The 16,564-nt window shown below is 38.2% G+C and overlaps 2 protein-coding genes and 1 long non-coding RNA gene across 4 annotated transcripts; 2 read left to right on the top strand and 1 right to left on the bottom strand.

The window, feature by feature from the left end:
• Positions 1 to 95: 95 nt before the first annotated feature.
• On the top strand, positions 96 to 8,332 carry LOC143889498 (Protein phosphatase 2C family protein). 2 transcript variants are annotated; one of them, XM_077393742.1, is made up of 10 exons: positions 96 to 321; positions 1,170 to 1,426; positions 3,020 to 3,191; positions 3,709 to 3,862; positions 3,951 to 4,014; positions 5,801 to 5,908; positions 6,168 to 6,293; positions 6,386 to 6,624; positions 7,283 to 7,485; positions 7,708 to 8,332. In XM_077393742.1, the coding sequence occupies exons 2-10, from the start codon at positions 1,232 to 1,234 to the stop codon at positions 7,740 to 7,742; spliced, it is 1,296 nt and encodes a 431-aa protein (XP_077249857.1). In that variant the 5' UTR covers positions 96 to 321; positions 1,170 to 1,231; the 3' UTR covers positions 7,743 to 8,332. The 2 variants fall into 2 exon arrangements, with proteins under 2 accessions (XP_077249857.1, XP_077249856.1); XM_077393741.1 differs by having other exon boundaries at positions 98 to 321; positions 1,122 to 1,426.
• On the bottom strand, positions 7,252 to 10,410 carry LOC143889499 (uncharacterized). The gene is made up of 2 exons (XR_013254844.1): positions 10,177 to 10,410; positions 7,252 to 9,436 (listed from the first exon to the last, which is right to left on the bottom strand). It is a non-coding gene; the product is annotated as an uncharacterized LOC143889499 (long non-coding RNA).
• A 2,916-nt stretch (positions 10,411 to 13,326) lies between these two features.
• Positions 13,327 to 14,582, top strand: LOC143890685 (BRI1 kinase inhibitor 1-like). Its single transcript, XM_077395367.1, has one exon. The coding sequence runs from the start codon at positions 13,519 to 13,521 to the stop codon at positions 14,407 to 14,409; it is 891 nt and encodes a 296-aa protein (XP_077251482.1). The 5' UTR covers positions 13,327 to 13,518; the 3' UTR covers positions 14,410 to 14,582.
• Positions 14,583 to 16,564: the final 1,982 nt, after the last annotated feature.

The raw sequence follows: 16,564 nt of genomic DNA, 5'->3' as shown, positions 1-16,564 counted from the left end.
TCTCGAAAGAAAGGAGACCAAAAAAAACAGGAAAAAAACAAAGAAAATGTTTTCCAGTTGCCAAAAAAAACGCGCCGACCACGGCTACAATTAATCTTCCATACCCGGCGCACATTAGAGATTAATTCCCTCTATTTAGGCGCACGTTAAAGTCGGGTCTCTTCTCTCTCTCTCTCTCTCTCTCTCTCTCTCTCTCAAATGGAATTTCTGATTCGCTCGAAAATCGGTTTCTCTCTGCAGAAATCTCAATTTCTCTCCTCTCTTCCCCGAAATTAGGGCACGAAGAAGAAGACGAAGAACGAAATTCTGTTCTCTTTCTCTGTAAGAAATTCTAATTCCTTTTTACAAAATTTAGCCTTTTCTATTCGGTTCTTGATTTTGAGATTTATTTTTTTGCTCGCGAATCTGCTTTTGTGCGTATTTTGTTTTTTTATGTTGCATTTTGAGAATTCCGCTTCTTGATATTGAGATTTTTTTGCTCTCGAATCTGCTTTTATGCGTATTTTGTTTTTTTTATGTGCGTTTTGAGGATTTCAGTTTTTGATTTTGAGATTTTTTTTTGCTCGTGAATTTGTTTTGTTTTTTTATGTACATTTTGAGAAATTCTTTGTGAGAATTCATGTTTCTTAGAATAACGATTTGCTGTTTCTTGTTCGGATCTCAATCGGTCCATCTCTGCGTTTTTTAATTTTGATTTCTTTTTTTTTCTTTTTCTTTTCTTGTTATGCTTTAATTCATTCGATTTGAATTATTTCGTGCATTTTACGTAGATGCTGTGAAGATCTCAGTTATTTTCCTTGTAATTTTGCTGCTCTTCTCCTTTTTCTTTGTACTTTTTAATTTCATTTTCTGTTGTCTTTTTTTTTTTGCGCAAATGTAAGCATTAGAAGATTTATAGAAAACTGATAATTCATGCTATTTTATGAATTATGGATATGAGTGATTCATTTTCTGTTGTTGTTGTTTTTTTTTTTTTTTTTTGCGCAAATGTAAGCATCAGAAGATTTCAAGAAAACTGATAATTGATGCAATTTTTCGGTATGTGGGTAAAAATAATGAGATGAATTATGGATATAAGTGATTGTACTCGCATGTAAATTTTTGTTGTTTGGTTGCCACAGGCCTCTGTGTTTGAATTGTAAACATGCTTTCTCATTAAATTGCATTAGACTTGGAGGTCTAGGCGGGGAAGACGTTCCTTTGTAAGGAATTTGTTTGGATTTGAAAAACAATGTCCACAAAGAATGATCGTATGGTCCCGCTGTCGGTGCTGCTCAAGCGCGAGCTGTCGAATGAGAAGATTGAGAACCCAGATATTCTATATGGTCAGGCTAATCAGAACAAGAAAGGTGAGGACTTCACCTTATTGAAGACGGAATGCCAACGAGTACCTGGGGATGGGGTTACTACATTTTCAGCTTTTGGGGTATGGTGATACTCACTTGTTTTTAATGATACTTTTCTTGTTTGTCATTGCATTTTCGGTTTTGGGGGTGTCTTAATGTTTGCATCTTAGGACCTTTATTACAATTGTAGCTTGTTTGTTAAAACTTTTGGGGGTCTTTGGTAGTCTGGAATGAAACATATACATATGCTGTTTGTTGGATACTTGTATGATCATGCACTTTTATTTTTTGAAATTTATGGTGTTGTCCTTTTTTAGGTTGGAAGTTGTTACCATTTTGTTCTATGGGCTAATAATGCATCTGCATATATCCAAGTGATCAACACAAGTTATATCCAGAGGCCTATGCATATACATGCTAATAGACTTCTATAATTGAGTTTAGCATTGGTGGTTGAAGCAAGGAGATAATTGCATCAAAATATTATTTTAGATTGAGAACTAAATTCCTTAAAAGAAAAGAAAGAGATACAAAGGTGACTCTATATTGGGTGTAGACCGTAGAGTACAATAATGGGAACTGTGCATTTGACTTATAAGACCAAGTTGTCAAGGATCCATGATGCGCTTCATAGTTAGCAAGTCGATTGGCTTTATGTTTAGCTTTCCACTGAATACTTGAAGCTCTCAAACCAAGAAGAGCGCAAAATATGTGAATCTCTGTCAATTTGTATGTTAACTGCGAAGGTGGAAGGGTATCCTCTTTGATCCATTAAACTTCATTCAGAGATCATAATCAATTGAGAGTGTTGCTTGCGAATTATGGTTTAGCAACTTTACCCTGTACCACACAACTTCTACCACCATAGCATCCATATTGGCAGGGGGGGGGGGATTGCAGGGTGTCCTTTGTCGTGTTCTGCTTTTGATCTCCTTCACACCACACTAACTTATGCTGATTGCTGTCAACATCGCCGTTAGGCCATCATGACCCAAGATATTGGTGCCCACCTTGCTTGCTAATTTTGCTTTAGGATTATAATTGGGAAGCGTGACTCCATTGCAGAACACACTAACTTCTGTCTCGATGGTATCAACATTGCCAATATGTCCATTGTAGGGTATGATGTGGTGCCTCCTTATCGGGAATGGACCACCATGCTTCTTGATAGAAAAAAGTACCCCTTATCAGTCTTCTGTTGTCAAAGTTGAGATAATGATGCAGCCTTTCAGGACTGCCAATGTTATGCTTCTCATTACATTCTAAATGTCCTTATCTAACTACGTGGTTTGAAAATCCAATAATAAATGGATATGCCTGCTTTATAATATTCTGTTCAGTTGACATTTTTTCTGGCTATATGGTTTGTATTCTTTGTCTTGATAAAATAGTGAGTTTTCACTTGTTCAAATGATACTAAATAAAAAAAGAACACTAAATAAATGAATTGGGAGTTCTCTGTTTTCAACAATTGCTCACTATACTTTATGAGTACCATTTATAGCTGATGTGCTCATATAAACAATTGTAATAAATTACATTATCAAAATCTTACCTAGAGGTGATGGAACTCATGCTCTATATCTTATAGTTGTATATTCAAAATATTTCATTCATGTTACTTCTGTAATTTTCATTGGATTGCTTGAATAACGTCATCATGCATTCTGCAGCTATTTGATGGACACAATGGGACTGCAGCTGCTATATACACTAAGGAAAATCTCTTGAACAATGTTTTGGGTGCTATTCCTTCAGATCTTAGCAGGGACGAGTGGCTAGCAGCATTGCCAAGGGCTTTGGTTTCAGGGTTTGTTAAAACAGATAAAGACTTTCAAGAGAAAGGTACAGATGGAACAGTAATGACTGTTTTTTATTATCACCAATTCTACCCAATCTATCTATCTATAATGTATACTTAGCATGTTTCTTTCCGTTGTCATTCTCTTATTTTCTAAGAATTTTTTTGGAGTGTTACGGTTTCCCCAACTAATTTGTAATGGAGAGAGAGAGAGAGAGAGAGAGAGAGAGAGAGAGAGAGAGAGAGATTCTGTAGACTTTTTTTAGTGTTGTTAATTGGAAATTTTTATGGAAATTTTTTCTATGGTGGATTTTTTCTTATTTTTATTTTGTTTGTTTTATTTGCTAGTGTTTCTAGCTGTAGTGTATTCGTGTTTCCTTTTCTTATTAATGCAATTCAGCTAATTGTTCAAAGAAAAAATTGTGCTTATCTTCCTACCTTGATTTTTTTTATTCATCGTCATTGCATTTGAAATATTTTAGTAGAGGACTACTTTCTCCTTTTGTTACAATTTCAACTCTTATTGGCTTTCAATGAATTGATTTCTTGATTACTTTACAGCTCAAACTTCAGGAACGACGGTTACCTTTGTGTTAATAGACGGATGGGTTGTTACTGTAGCATCAGTTGGTGATTCACGTTGTATACTTGAATCTGCTGAAGGTGCGATTTATTCATTGTCAGCAGATCATAGGCTGGACTGCAATGAAGAGGAGTAAGTCCTATATTTTTTTTATACTTTTGGTTGCTTCACTCTTGAAACACTGGGCTCTTTCAGGGGTTTACTCTTTATAATCTTACAGGGTGGAACGAGTAACAGCAAGTGGGGGTGAGGTTGGTAGACTAAATACTGTTGGTGGTGCAGAGGTATGTTTTTCACATTTTAACGAAAATTTATTTTATTTATTGGTCTTGAAGTAGTAGAATTGGAAAATTTTCCCTTTTAAAACTTTATTTGTGTGATGGAGTCCTTGAAGATTTCATGTCCACTTAATCTGTTCTATTTCTAGATTTCTTTCGGTTATATTATTGAGCCCGTCCTAGAAAATGAATATGAGGGAGCTATTACTTGCATTGATATCCTTATGCGTCCTTAAAGGTGTCTTAGGATAATCACCAATCTTGGAAAAATGGACTTGGCAATGGGAAGAAATGGAAAAAATGTAAAATCCAAAACTCAAAAGGTATGTATCTGAAGAATGCTTGGAATCAGAAGGACGTTTGCAGGAAGCTTTGAATAATATTATTTGATAGATGGAGAACTTGAAATAAATTTTGGTGAAAGTTAGAGAAAACTTGTACTTTGTTGTTAGCTCAGTCTTTAGTAACAATGGTCTGCAGATCGTTTATTGACGACTTATGTTCTTTGATCACAAGTGGCTATGGTAAACTGCACAAATGAAATTGGTAAACCCTCAGCAGAAAAATCTTTGGGTGCTGAAAGGGATCATTGTGTTTCTGCTGGGTAGGTAGAGTTGATTGGGATTTAGAAATCAGTTTAACATGTGAACAAGAAAATCGCACAAGTCCTTTGGAGAGGAAGTTGTTATTTCTTGTACCATTAATGCTTTTTAGAAAAGGTAACAGATGACAAAAGTGGGTTTATTTTTCTTGGACCTACTTTGGCATATATAGTGGGATGATATGCTAGTTCAGGTTCTACACAAATCCCTCACTAAGAGGCTGTTTGCAAGATTTAGGCTATGCTAAGTCATCACTTAAAAGGATAATTCTGTATGGATAATATTGAGATATTCATATTCCAACATTCTTAGATGTCGATAAGGCCTGCTCATTAGCATGTATTATCATCTTCTTAAGGATATTACACCTTTATTGAGGGGACTTGGTGAACTGGAGAAGTAAAAGACAATCAGTAGTTGCCTGTTGTAATGTGCATACAAAATAATGGCTATAAACATTTAATATAACTTGGCCAATGATTCTCTTGACTGAGTTGGGCATTGTTATTAAATCTCCAATGGACAAGCATTGTGATCACTTAGCAATACACATTATTCCCATTTCATTTTTCCATGAGATAAGCAACTAGAGGTAGAGGTTTCTATGTCAGAAATAGTAGCTTAAAGAAAGAAATCATAACACCAAACCTGAAGTTCAAATCTCTCTTGGTTGATATGTTTACTAAAGACCTTGGAGGAGACGAGTAAGAAGGTATTCCTGCCAATTTGAGTTTGATTTACACCAGTACTCCTACTTGAGGGGGAAAGTGTTCTGAGGTATTAGGATCCAGTTTACTTAATAATAGCACGTTAATTTTTTAATAAGAGTGCATTAGTTTTTATTGTCTCAATGCATGAGTCTTAGTATGAAACTAGTGGGTGTGCATTATACATTTTTCGAGTTACCTTCTACTCTCCCTCTATTATCAGAAAGATAAAATAATTAGTAGATTTGAAAATGATAAATACCCTTGTACGAGCTCTTTTGTCATGTATGTTGTTTGTTTTTAATTATTTCAAGAGCACGGACCCACGGACCCTTAGTTAATTACTGTAAAGAAATTTATCAATATTTTCCTCGAAATTTTTCTATCCAGAATCAGTTTACTTGTTCTACATATTATAAAATAATTATGTTTGATTTGATAATATGATCAAAGCCTAATTGAATGCTAATTCTGGCTTCTCAGATTGGTCCTCTAAGATGTTGGCCAGGTGGCTTATGTCTATCTAGATCTATTGGAGATATGGATGTTGGCGAATTCATTGTTCCTATCCCCTATGTAAAGCAAGTGAAGGTTTGCCAATATTCATCCTTTTTACATTCACATATGAAACTGATTTGTGTACTACATTTTTTTTTTTTTTGAATAGTTTGTGTACAACATTTTCTATTATTCTTTCCTTCCCTGTGTATATTATCATCCATTGCAGCTTTAAGAATTTCCTATAATCATATGGCATTGGCCTATTTTATTGTGCATTTGATCTGTGCAATGTTTTATCACCAGCACTTTTCCATGTTCCTCTAAACAGATATTGTTGTTCTTGTTACAGCTATCTAATGCAGGCGGTCGACTTATCATCTCAAGTGATGGTGTTTGGGATGCTTTGACTTTTGAAGTGGCCGTGAATTGTTGTCATGGCTTACCAGTAGATGCTGCAGCTGCTCAAATTGTCAAAGTACTATTTTTACAATATGGAATTCCTATTCGAGGTTATCTTTTCCTATTATGTGTTTCTGTTGAGTCTCATCCTTTATATTCCATTTTCAGGAAGCTGTACACGTAAAGGGACTCCGAGACGATACTACTTGTATTGTAGTCGATCTATTACCACCAGAGAAGACAGCCCCTCCCTTGCCACCACCACCAAAGAAGCAGGGAAAAGGGGTATTCAAATCCATGTTCCGCAGAAAGTCTTCTGAGACATCATCTCATTCAGATAGAGAATATTCTGAGCCCGACTTGGTGGAGGAAATGTTTGAGGAAGGATCTGCTGTTCTTGCAGAAAGGTTCGTATATTATACATCTGGTCCTTTCCACCTCGTTTGATGCCAATGATGCTCATATTGTAACTACAATCGGATTGTGTGTTTAGATGTAGCTATTTCAGGTTTCTTAGAAACAAGGAAACAAATGAGTACTCGATTTTTTATTGATCTCCCTTTAGCAGGTTAGGAGGATATAAAATTGAGATATTTGTAACTGATAGTTCTTAGTTTCTATTAGTTGTCAACCATTTAGCAAATGAGCTTACATAGTAACTATGGTGGGTTATGTTTATTTTAGCTAGTTGCCCGGGGTGTGTTTGTGTGTGTGTGTGTGGGGGGGGGGGGGGGGGGGGGGGGGAATGGGTTCTCTAGTCATAGAAAGGGATGTTGTGGCAATACTCTATAGTGGGACGCCTTGTCCCCGTGGTTGTAAAATTTTTACAGCTATCAATATAAGCGTAATCTTTCAGAAAAAAAAAAAACAAAGAAGCTTACATAGTAACAATGTATGAAGGCCTTAGTGAGTTCAAATGTCGTTCAGATGGAAAATATAACACGGAAGGCACTCTCATTATGAATGAGAACTGATTCACATAGCCATTAAAAAAAAGGGACAGATTCACATAATAGACACTTGTAGCCATCATGAGGAACTGATAATACAATGTGTTAATTGCAGGTTAGATACAGTGTATCCGCTGTGCAACATGTTCAGATTGTTCATGTGTGCTGTTTGTCAGGTAGAGATGAAACCTGGGGAAGGCATCTCAGTACATGCTGGTTCATCACTTCCTGGGAGATTGCGGCCCTGGGATGGTCCTTTCCTCTGTTTAAGCTGCCAAGCAAAGAAAGAAGCCATGGAAGGGAAAAGGCCCTTAGGAGGTATGTGCATGACACTTTATAGGCCCTGAACGTTTGCAACATATTGTGGGCCCCAAACTGATTATAGGACTCAAAATTTACGTTTAATTTTGAGTCCTATAATCAGTTTAGGGGTCCACAATCGGTTGCCACAACCTCAAACGAACAGAAGGCCTATGGCTGCTGATTTTTTCAATCTACAATACATGGTAACCTGTAATTTCCTTCTCTTTGTAAATTCAGATGGTGCATCTAGATTGAGTACTGGAAGTGAATAACTATTATTCCCATCAGAGGGGTGTTGTGATTTTGAATGTATATTGGCACTAACAGTGTCTTCTGAGCTGCTGACCAGTATGGGAAATTCAAGGCCCCACGATTGATTATTTTCTTCGTTCACCCGTGACTGGTGTGAGCATTCTGATCCATTCTGACACATTCCAGGACACTCCATGTGGTGGAGACAAGTGTATTCATTTGCAGATCTCTCTAATTGAATTAAAAAATATCAAAGTTCGAGCTTCGTTCTTGAAATAGTTGTGTTCTCTTTGGAAGAGTGATGTATTGATCTTTCTCTCAAGAGGACTTCAACGCATTGACACAGTATCTGCCTCCTAAGAAGAGTCTGAGATAAGTCGCTGTCTCTTCTTTCTGGGTTCACAGCCATTTATACGAATCATTACTATGGAGGTATGATTGAAAGCAACCTTCATTTCTTGTAATATTAGGATAATAGAGAGTTCAGTGAAAATGTCAACTAATTTTTTTGGTCCGACTAAAAAATGTGTGTTTAAACCTGGTTGCAACAAAACCAAACTTGCTAAACGATTATAATTCCAATGCATCAAGATATTTTCATTCATTGTCCCTCACTGAGTAGAGAAGAAATTGTTTCAATTTGCACGTCGATAGTCTATGCGATTACAGTAAGGATGGCATTGTATTCCACTTTTGATTGAGAAAAAATAATACTCCATAGCTTACAGCAGTTTCTGAATGTATCTGCTACTCTCTTGGTCTGAATTGAAGACTACTTAATATTTAATCTTTTTTTGCCTTATTCTGTGGTTTGATGTTCTATAAAACAATCACAAATGCAGGAAATATTCCCTCTTTTGCTAAGGTATCAGCCCTCTCATTGACACTCCCATATATGTGTATGAAAAATGGAGATGTTTATCAAGTCTCATCTCCACCCACAGAATTCTAATACCTCGTTCTTGAAGATATGTAACCCAGTCAGGAGTGTTTTCACTTCTGCTTCATTTGAATTCATCCGGTCCCCAACTAATTTTTAAATACCTCTCCATAATAAGGAACTTTAAGGACTCACTGTTTGAGGAAGCATAATAACCTAAAGAAAACAAACATGAAGGGGTATGGACTCACTGATGTGAACCATGATGGCTTCATGAATATTGTTGGACATCACAACAACGGCCTATTACAGTTGATCCCAACTCATTGGATGATTCTAGACCTTTAATTATACATAATTTAAAAGGATATAGTAAAGATGTATTTAAGCTGTTGATTTTTGTAATTGGCTTAATTTTTGGGCTCTAGGAGATGCAAAATGAAGCCTACATATGAAGTATACGGTTTGGATCAATCAAAAGTGGGATCCACCATGACTTATTGGGCGTGCCACATTGTATCACAATGAGGTCCCACGCTACCAAAATATTCTTCTATAATGAAGGAGTGCAAACTTCCAAAAATAAAAATAAAAAAATGGAGTGCCTATATCAAAACTCATGGGGTGTGAGAAGAGCTTCTTTTTTTCTTTTTCTTTTTTTAAAGCGACATATTTATATATAGTAATATATGAAATCGAAAATTACAGAAGATAGGGACCTGCATATTTACAGTCGTTAAGATGCCAACATACAAAAAAACAAAACCATCGTTGCTCCATCAGAGACCACCACTCCAAAACTCAGAAGTTATCTCTAAAAGAGCCTTTCTTGATCTGCACCAGATTAGTTAGATGTAATTAGACGTTTCTTTTTTCTTATTTTTAGGAATTTTTTGGGCTGCATCATCTACTGCTTCACAGGCCCAATCCATATCACCGACTCCATAGAAATTGAGGTTTGTGCACTCCACTAAGTGCGTGTTTGGGGTACCGTTTAAAACACCGTTTGGCGTTTGAAACACCGTTTTGGGGCCAAACGGCCGTTTGGGAGTGTTTGGGTGCGCGGCCATAATCTGAAACGCCGTTTTGAACCCTCAAAACGGCGTTTTACAAACGGAGGGGGAGGTCCGTTTGCAAAACTCCGTTTTGGGTTGTGGGTTTTTACATGTTTACCCTCACCAAACCCATTTTTACACCTTTGTTTTTTTGGAAGAGCTTACATTACACCATACAAAATCTCTGATTATGGTTAATTTGGAAGGATATTATCATAAATTGTAAGTCTCTCTAAACAAAATTTGAATTGGGTTTGTTCCGATTATCTTTTTTCAAGCCTAAAAAAAGTAAGAAATTTTAGAAATATTTTTCCTTCCCTAACTTTTCCACAAAATTCTTGCCATACAAACATGACCATAGTTCTTTAATTGGATTTTACCACCCAATGACTTGCAAATTCCAATCAAAGAAGCTTAAAATAGAGAGAAAATGTGTGCTTATAAAAAAAACAAGAGGGTATTAAGAAAGAGAAATAAGAGAAAAATCTCTACATAGGAAAGTTTTTCTTTTAAACTGACCTGTAATTGCTTGCCTTTCTTGAGCTTCTTCTTTCTGGATGGGATTTGAAGTAAATCCGAGGCGTAATCCAAAGCACCCATTTGGAAAAACAATCACACACAAAAAATTAGAGAACTAGGAGCCTTCTATATATGCACAATTCTTTGAAAAAAGACCTCTCTTTTACTGGGTTTGGTAAATTCGCACCCCTTTTAACATGAGTTGACGTCAAAAAGCGTTCAATTCTGCCACAGTTATCCTACAGGGGGTGCGAATTTATCATTTACCCTTTGACTGCATTATTATCGGTTTGACAACGGATTGCTTCCACGTGGCATAAGTGCCACGTGGGATCTTCTCTGGATTACATGTCTCGTAATGGCTCCGTGGAAGATAGGCGGTGGACGGAACCGGAGTTTATCGGCCGACCCACCGACGAATAATCTGGATGTGAAAGATACTGGGGCCACCTGCAAAATTATGAGGATAACGTGTATTTATGAGTCAAAAGGTAGGTCCCACATTTTTAAGATATGATAGTGGGACCCACTAGTCCAATACCCTACCCATCACCATGTAAGAAACTTGTCTGTTTTTTCCTGAATTGAAAATGATTTCCCACCTCCTCTTTAGCATAGCCTATATCTTTTGTTTTGTATTTTTTTGGCAATGATGTTTAATTTTAGTAGTGTTTGAATGAGATCTAATGACCTTTTAATATTGGGCCTAATGAGAGAGTAGTTGAGTTACATTGAGGCCAACCAAACAATGCCCTTTTTGGTCATTTTACCACTAAAACTCTGTTTTGTGGCATTTGCAACCAAACACACAATACCTCCGTTTGCCGTTTAATAAGCCGTTTTGATCTGGCCAACCAAACATGAAAACACCGTTTTGCAAAACGGCATTTTAAACCCTATTTCAAACGGTACGCCAAACACACCCTAAGGATTGACCATTTTCATTAGACCTGGCAAAAGTGACTCGGACCCACGGGTCCACCCAGCCCGCCAGTACGGGCTGGGTCCAGGTCACTAAATTAGTGACCCGTAGAAATTTGGCCCGGCCCGTATGGGTCATGTCAAAACTGGGCCGGGCTGGGGTGGACCCCCTGGTGCCTGTGAAAACCCAAATTATCGAGATTATATATGTTGTAAGCCCTACTAGCCCCGCATTTTTCAAAAAGTACTGTACTGACCACATCATAGGATGATCTAAACTGTCCATGTGATGGAACACACGATAAATAGGTCACCCACCAAAAATCATTTCCATAGGATGATCCTAGCCCTCCGATCTATTGAGGTTTCCTTTATTTTATTATATTCTCCATAGATCCGAGGGCTAGGATGATCCTATGGAAATGATTTTTTGGACACAACCTATTTACGTTATGGCCCATCACATGGAGGGTTTGGATCATCCTATTATAGTGTGGGAATAATTAAAAAAAAAAAAAAACCAGGTGACCCGCAGGTCCACCCGGCCTGACGGATGGGGTCTGGGTTAACCAAATAGTGACCCATAAAATTCTGGGTCAGTTTTTAACCGGCCCGTACAACCCGGACCTGTACGGGTTGGGTGAAACCCGGCCCGACCCACCCATTTGCCGGGTCTAATTTTCATCAGGCAGATGGAGAGTAGTTTGGATTTAGAAAGCGATTCCTCTAACGCAATTTTGTGGGCTAAAGGAATTTGTGATAGGCCATGGAGACTAGCCAATCTAGTAGAGATGAGATTAAAGATCTAAGTATGTACGGAACTATCTCTTGTTCTCTCCTTCCTAGAAGTGCCAACGATTTGGCTGATCTTCTAGCCAAATTAGGAGAGCATCCAGCACCTCATTCTATACTGGGAATTGACTAAGTGCATTTGTAGTCATTTCTACCTTTCTTAACAAAATTGGTATCTTCAAAAAAGGAAAAAAATAATCGAAAGAGATGATTGACGTGCAAGTGTAAGTGTCTCGGATTCTTACCCAAACCATCCCGTTTATTCGCCTCTTGAATGAGAAGTTTTTGTTTTATGCTGTGTTTTCTTCCTTCCTCTCTTTCGTTTTTAGTGTTAATCATGTAGTGCAAAGGAATTTCTCCACCCAATAAAAACATAGCACCTCCATGTTTGAGATGTTGACCTCTCTCTCTCTCTCTCTCAAGAAAACAATGAAGGTAGGCCAAAGGTGGAAATGATGTTGGACCACAAAACCCACATGTGGGAGTCTCTTATCTGACCTTCTCTTGTGTTGGGTACATATAAAACTCCAAAACAATCCCTGTAATGATCTTGTTGTGAAGGTGTTCGTTTATATTTGCAATCTTTCCTCTCTGCCTTATCTTTTTTGTATGTGACATCTCATTGTTCAAGACTTCTGTCTTTTATCTTCTCTCTGTCCCACCACTCTTTCAACTTTGCACATCTTCTCCTCTTTTATCTCTTCCTCCTAAGTCCTGACTGTGCATTCACAGTCTTCCACACAAACCAACATTCACCTGCCCTTTTGATTTTGATATGCTTCTATTCTTCTTCCTCCTTTTGTTCTTTTTCTTATTCTTGTTAGGGTGCCAAAAATGGGTATTGCCACCCACTTGTAAAAGCAATGAAAACGTTCAAAGAGCTGGTGAAATGACAAATACATTTGGGTGGCAATATCATTTCCTTTATTATTATTGTTATTATGGAAATGGTATTGCCACTCTTCAAATGAATCCCTTTTCCAACATTATCATCTATCTTATCTGTATTATGTTGCTTTGAAACTGGCACTTATTTGTTTATTTTAAGCTTCACTTATGGGCTTTTTTATTGCTTTTAGGAAGTTGTAACAGCCAATGAGAATAGTATAAAAGAGTCAGAGAGGAAGGGTCATTATCAAAACAAGGGAGTGAGGAAGTGGGACATAGCAAATCCCTTATTATTATGATATTATTGAAGCCCTATTGAAATGCATGGCAATGAAGGTGTGATGGAAGTGGGACCTATTATATTGAACCAATGGTACTACCTCTCCTTCATTACTACCGGACTCAGTAAAATTATTCCACTCATCAAAACATGCCAAACCAAAATTACCTTATTTTTACGGGCATTGAAACCGAAAAATGGGGATATCATTTCCTTTATGTAAAACCAGCTTATATTTGTCAAACTAGCTGCAATGGTAGACAATGGTAAACAGTTATCGTTTAACTGACCAGTCCAAACTAAGGAAGACTATGCTCCACACCTTCACTACTTCCCAATCTCCTTATCTTGACCAAAGGGTTGCTTATACCCATAAAACAGAGAGAGAGAGAGAGAGAGAGAGAGAGAGGCTTTCAAATATTCACCACTCTTCCTAGTTTCTCCCTTACAACCTCTGAGTCATGGAGTTCCAATCATACCAAAACAAGGGAGCGAAAGTTGCAGACAAGGAGAAAAAAAGAGGAAAAGAAGGGTTATCAAGAAAGCTTCAAAAAAACCCCACCTCTCCTCCTCCTTCATCTGCCTCCTCCCCTTCTCATGAATTCTCCTTCACAATTTCTCTCCACCCCGCAACAAAGACAACAATAGACAAGTCTAAGCCTCCACCCTCCTTTGCAATCGACTTATCTCCGGCCGATGATATTTTCTTCCATGGTCAACTCCTCCCTCTCCACCTCCTCTCCCACCCCTCCATTTCTCCGCGCGCCTCTACCACTTCCTTAGATGGTCTCAATTTTCCGGTCCGAGGTTTCTCTGACCCTCAGAAGCCCATCACGACCGGGACCACAACCATCAAAGGCCACAACAACCACAACAACAACAATATGAGTACTATTGGAACAAAAGGAAGAAACAAGTCCAAGTATTTATCCTTATTTGGTCTTGCGAAATGGCGAAAAACATTTGACAGTGGAGAAAGAGAGGAGAAGAACAAGAAGTTAAGGATCGATGTAGGCCGTATCTTAAGGCGGTATGCGAGGGTGGCTCGGCCGCTCTTGTTCTTCAAGGGACGAGGGGAGAAGAAGGGTGAGTTCCGCCGACAACAAAATTCATTTTCGGGTAATTTGAATTATTCTAAGTGGAAGGAGTGGGGAGGAAGAAGAGATGGACAGTTCTCTGCTCCGGCATCGATGAGGACATCTCCGACAAATAGTGGCCTCCTCGTGGCGAGGCCAACAATTTCATCTTCCAATGATAGCGCCATGGAAGAGTTCCAGAGTGCAATTCAGGCCGCCATTGCACATTGCAAGAACACCAATATTTCAGCCCAAGAGGACAAGTCCAAATGTTGATATGAGAATTGGAAGAAAATTCTGACCGTTTCTCTCTCTCATTTCATTTTTTATTATTTTGGGTTCTCTTTTTTCTTTATGTTTTTTCTTGTATGTATAGTATGTGATATATGAAATGGGTTTTGGTTTATTTGTTATGATCATGAGACCATCTTGGTCTTCTACCCAACAAATGATTAAAAAAGAACTGGGTCTGTTATTTTTTCCTTTTTTTGTTTGAAGAGATGATTCAGGGTTCATAACATTCGAAATTTTGAATTTAGTGGTGCATTCCAAGATCCTCTCTATTTATAAATTTAGAATGGAATGGAGTCTCGATGCATCTCTCTCTCTCTCTCTCTCTCTCTCTCTCTCTCTCTCTCTCTCTCTCTCTCTCTCTCTCATTATAGCTGGATTCCTTGGCGCCGCATGATTTAGCAGGATTCCTTTCACATTTTGAGAACAAGGACAAAAATGATATTTTGGTTGAAGAAACGATGATAAGATTAGGCATGGAATTGCATAACAGTAAGGCTGTAGAAAAGTAGGGACCTGGGCTTCTAAAGGGCTTTCCTTGGACGGGCGTAGGCCCATCTATTAAAACCCATCATAAAGAAAATTCCACATGATCCTGGACAAGCCAATCATTTCCAATTGTAGGCTTGACGATAAAGGATGTGTGTGCTATTCTGTCACTTATATGGTGAAGGATCCATCATGCAGGTAGAATGCTAGTTGACATGGTCCTAAACAAAGTTAGCCTCCTAGGATCATGCGATACTTTGGGTAGAAATTCTCTGCCTTATGCAAGAGCTCACTCCCACTATTACTCGTGAATGCCGTGAGTACAATCAAGTTGTGGGCATGATTTTAAATTTCGACCGAAATCCTAAATTTCGGAATTTCGGATTTCGGAAGGGACCGAAACCGAAATTTACCAAAATTTGATATTTCACGAAATACCAAATTTCGGTCGGTAATTTCGGAAATTTTGGTTTGAAATTTCGAGAAAAAGGCTTTTTTTTATTATTATTTTTAAAAAAAATTTACAAAATTTTGGAATTTCAGACTCGGAATTTTGGTCCCAAATTTCAGAGCTTAATACCAAATTCGGATTTCGGTGGGGTCCGAAATAGGTACCGAAACTGAAATTTAAAACCTTGGTTGTGAGTCCAATGAAGACTACAGGACAAATCAACAATACTTCTATTGGAGAGATCTCCCTAGAGATGCAAAAGCAGCAATGGGATGTGATGGTTAGGGGGTTTCCCATTTTCGTCTTAAGAGGTGATCTTGTTATTTGTTTTGTCTTGTGACCCTGATTGGGCCATGTCCTTCCATTTAGGCTCCACCAATGAGCCTTGCTGTGAAAAAGTTAAAAAGAAAAGAAACGTGTCTTAAGGAGGTGAGATGTGCCGCCTTTTAGAAACGAGCTAAGAACATGGTTGGGCAAGTAATGCCCTTAAGTGACACTAGTGTCACGGGGCCATTTCGTCAAGCGCCGTTCGCATGGCCTATGGCCTGCGACTTGGTCTATCAATGTAATATGTAGTAGTCATGCCAATGTATATGTTGTAATAGGGACATAATCGGTATTCAAAATCAAACCCACCTCCTCTTGTTGTGTCATGTGAAGTAGTCGCTAAGAGCATCTTCTGGTGGGCACTCCTGGCTAAATGAGTAGGTTACTAAAGCTCTTTACCCTGATAGCTTGGTTCGCTATCAAGTGGTGCATTGCTAGTGCATATCCTAGCAGGGATTCCATTCTAGTCAACGGGTGATCGGGGACCTTTAGAAGTTGTAGTCCTTTTTCGGCTTAGTCCTATTGTAACTTGTTCAAGAATTAACAATAAAGATTAGCGTTTACGTACTCGTGCGCCCCATTACTTTGTGCTTCCTTGCAAACTAAGTATTTCTCCTTCTGTTTGTTTTGTAGGTTTGATCCTCACAACCTTACTAGGCTTGTTTGTCGTGAGACAACGTAATTGCCGCTCGGACTTCGCTCCCAAACCAAAGGTCCATGACAGTTGGTATTAAAGCCGTGGTTCTTGTTCGCAACAGAAGCAAGCTACCCACGTGATGGGGAAAACTGGAGGACGCAATACCCAGCCACTTCCTACAGAATCAAATCGAGTTCATGTAGAACCTGACCCTGTCAAAGAATCAACACCATTAC

This window comes from Tasmannia lanceolata, unplaced genomic scaffold, assembly GCF_043159265.1.
Source record: "Tasmannia lanceolata isolate RefF3 unplaced genomic scaffold, GAP_Taslan_0.1 ptg000013l, whole genome shotgun sequence".
Classification (NCBI taxonomy): Eukaryota; Viridiplantae; Streptophyta; class Magnoliopsida; order Canellales; family Winteraceae; genus Tasmannia; species Tasmannia lanceolata.
Note: the sequence above shows the minus strand (reverse complement) of the source record. Positions and strands in the feature narration are given on the sequence as shown.

What these genes read in the sequence shown, in the direction of transcription:
- LOC143890685 (XM_077395367.1), top strand. Translation starts at nt 13,519, where the DNA reads ATGGAGTTCCAATCATACCAAAACAAGGGAGCGAAAGTTGCAGACAAG.
- LOC143889498 (XM_077393742.1), top strand. Translation starts at nt 1,232, where the DNA reads ATGTCCACAAAGAATGATCGTATGGTCCCGCTGTCGGTGCTGCTCAAG. An exon ending in CTGGACTGCAATGAAGAGGA is followed by an intron (nt 3,863 to 3,950) that starts GTAAGTCCTATA and finishes ATAATCTTACAG; the next exon opens with GGTGGAACGAGTAACAGCAA. An exon ending in AGGGAAAAGGCCCTTAGGAG is followed by an intron (nt 7,486 to 7,707) that starts GTATGTGCATGA and finishes TTGTAAATTCAG; the next exon opens with ATGGTGCATCTAGATTGAGT.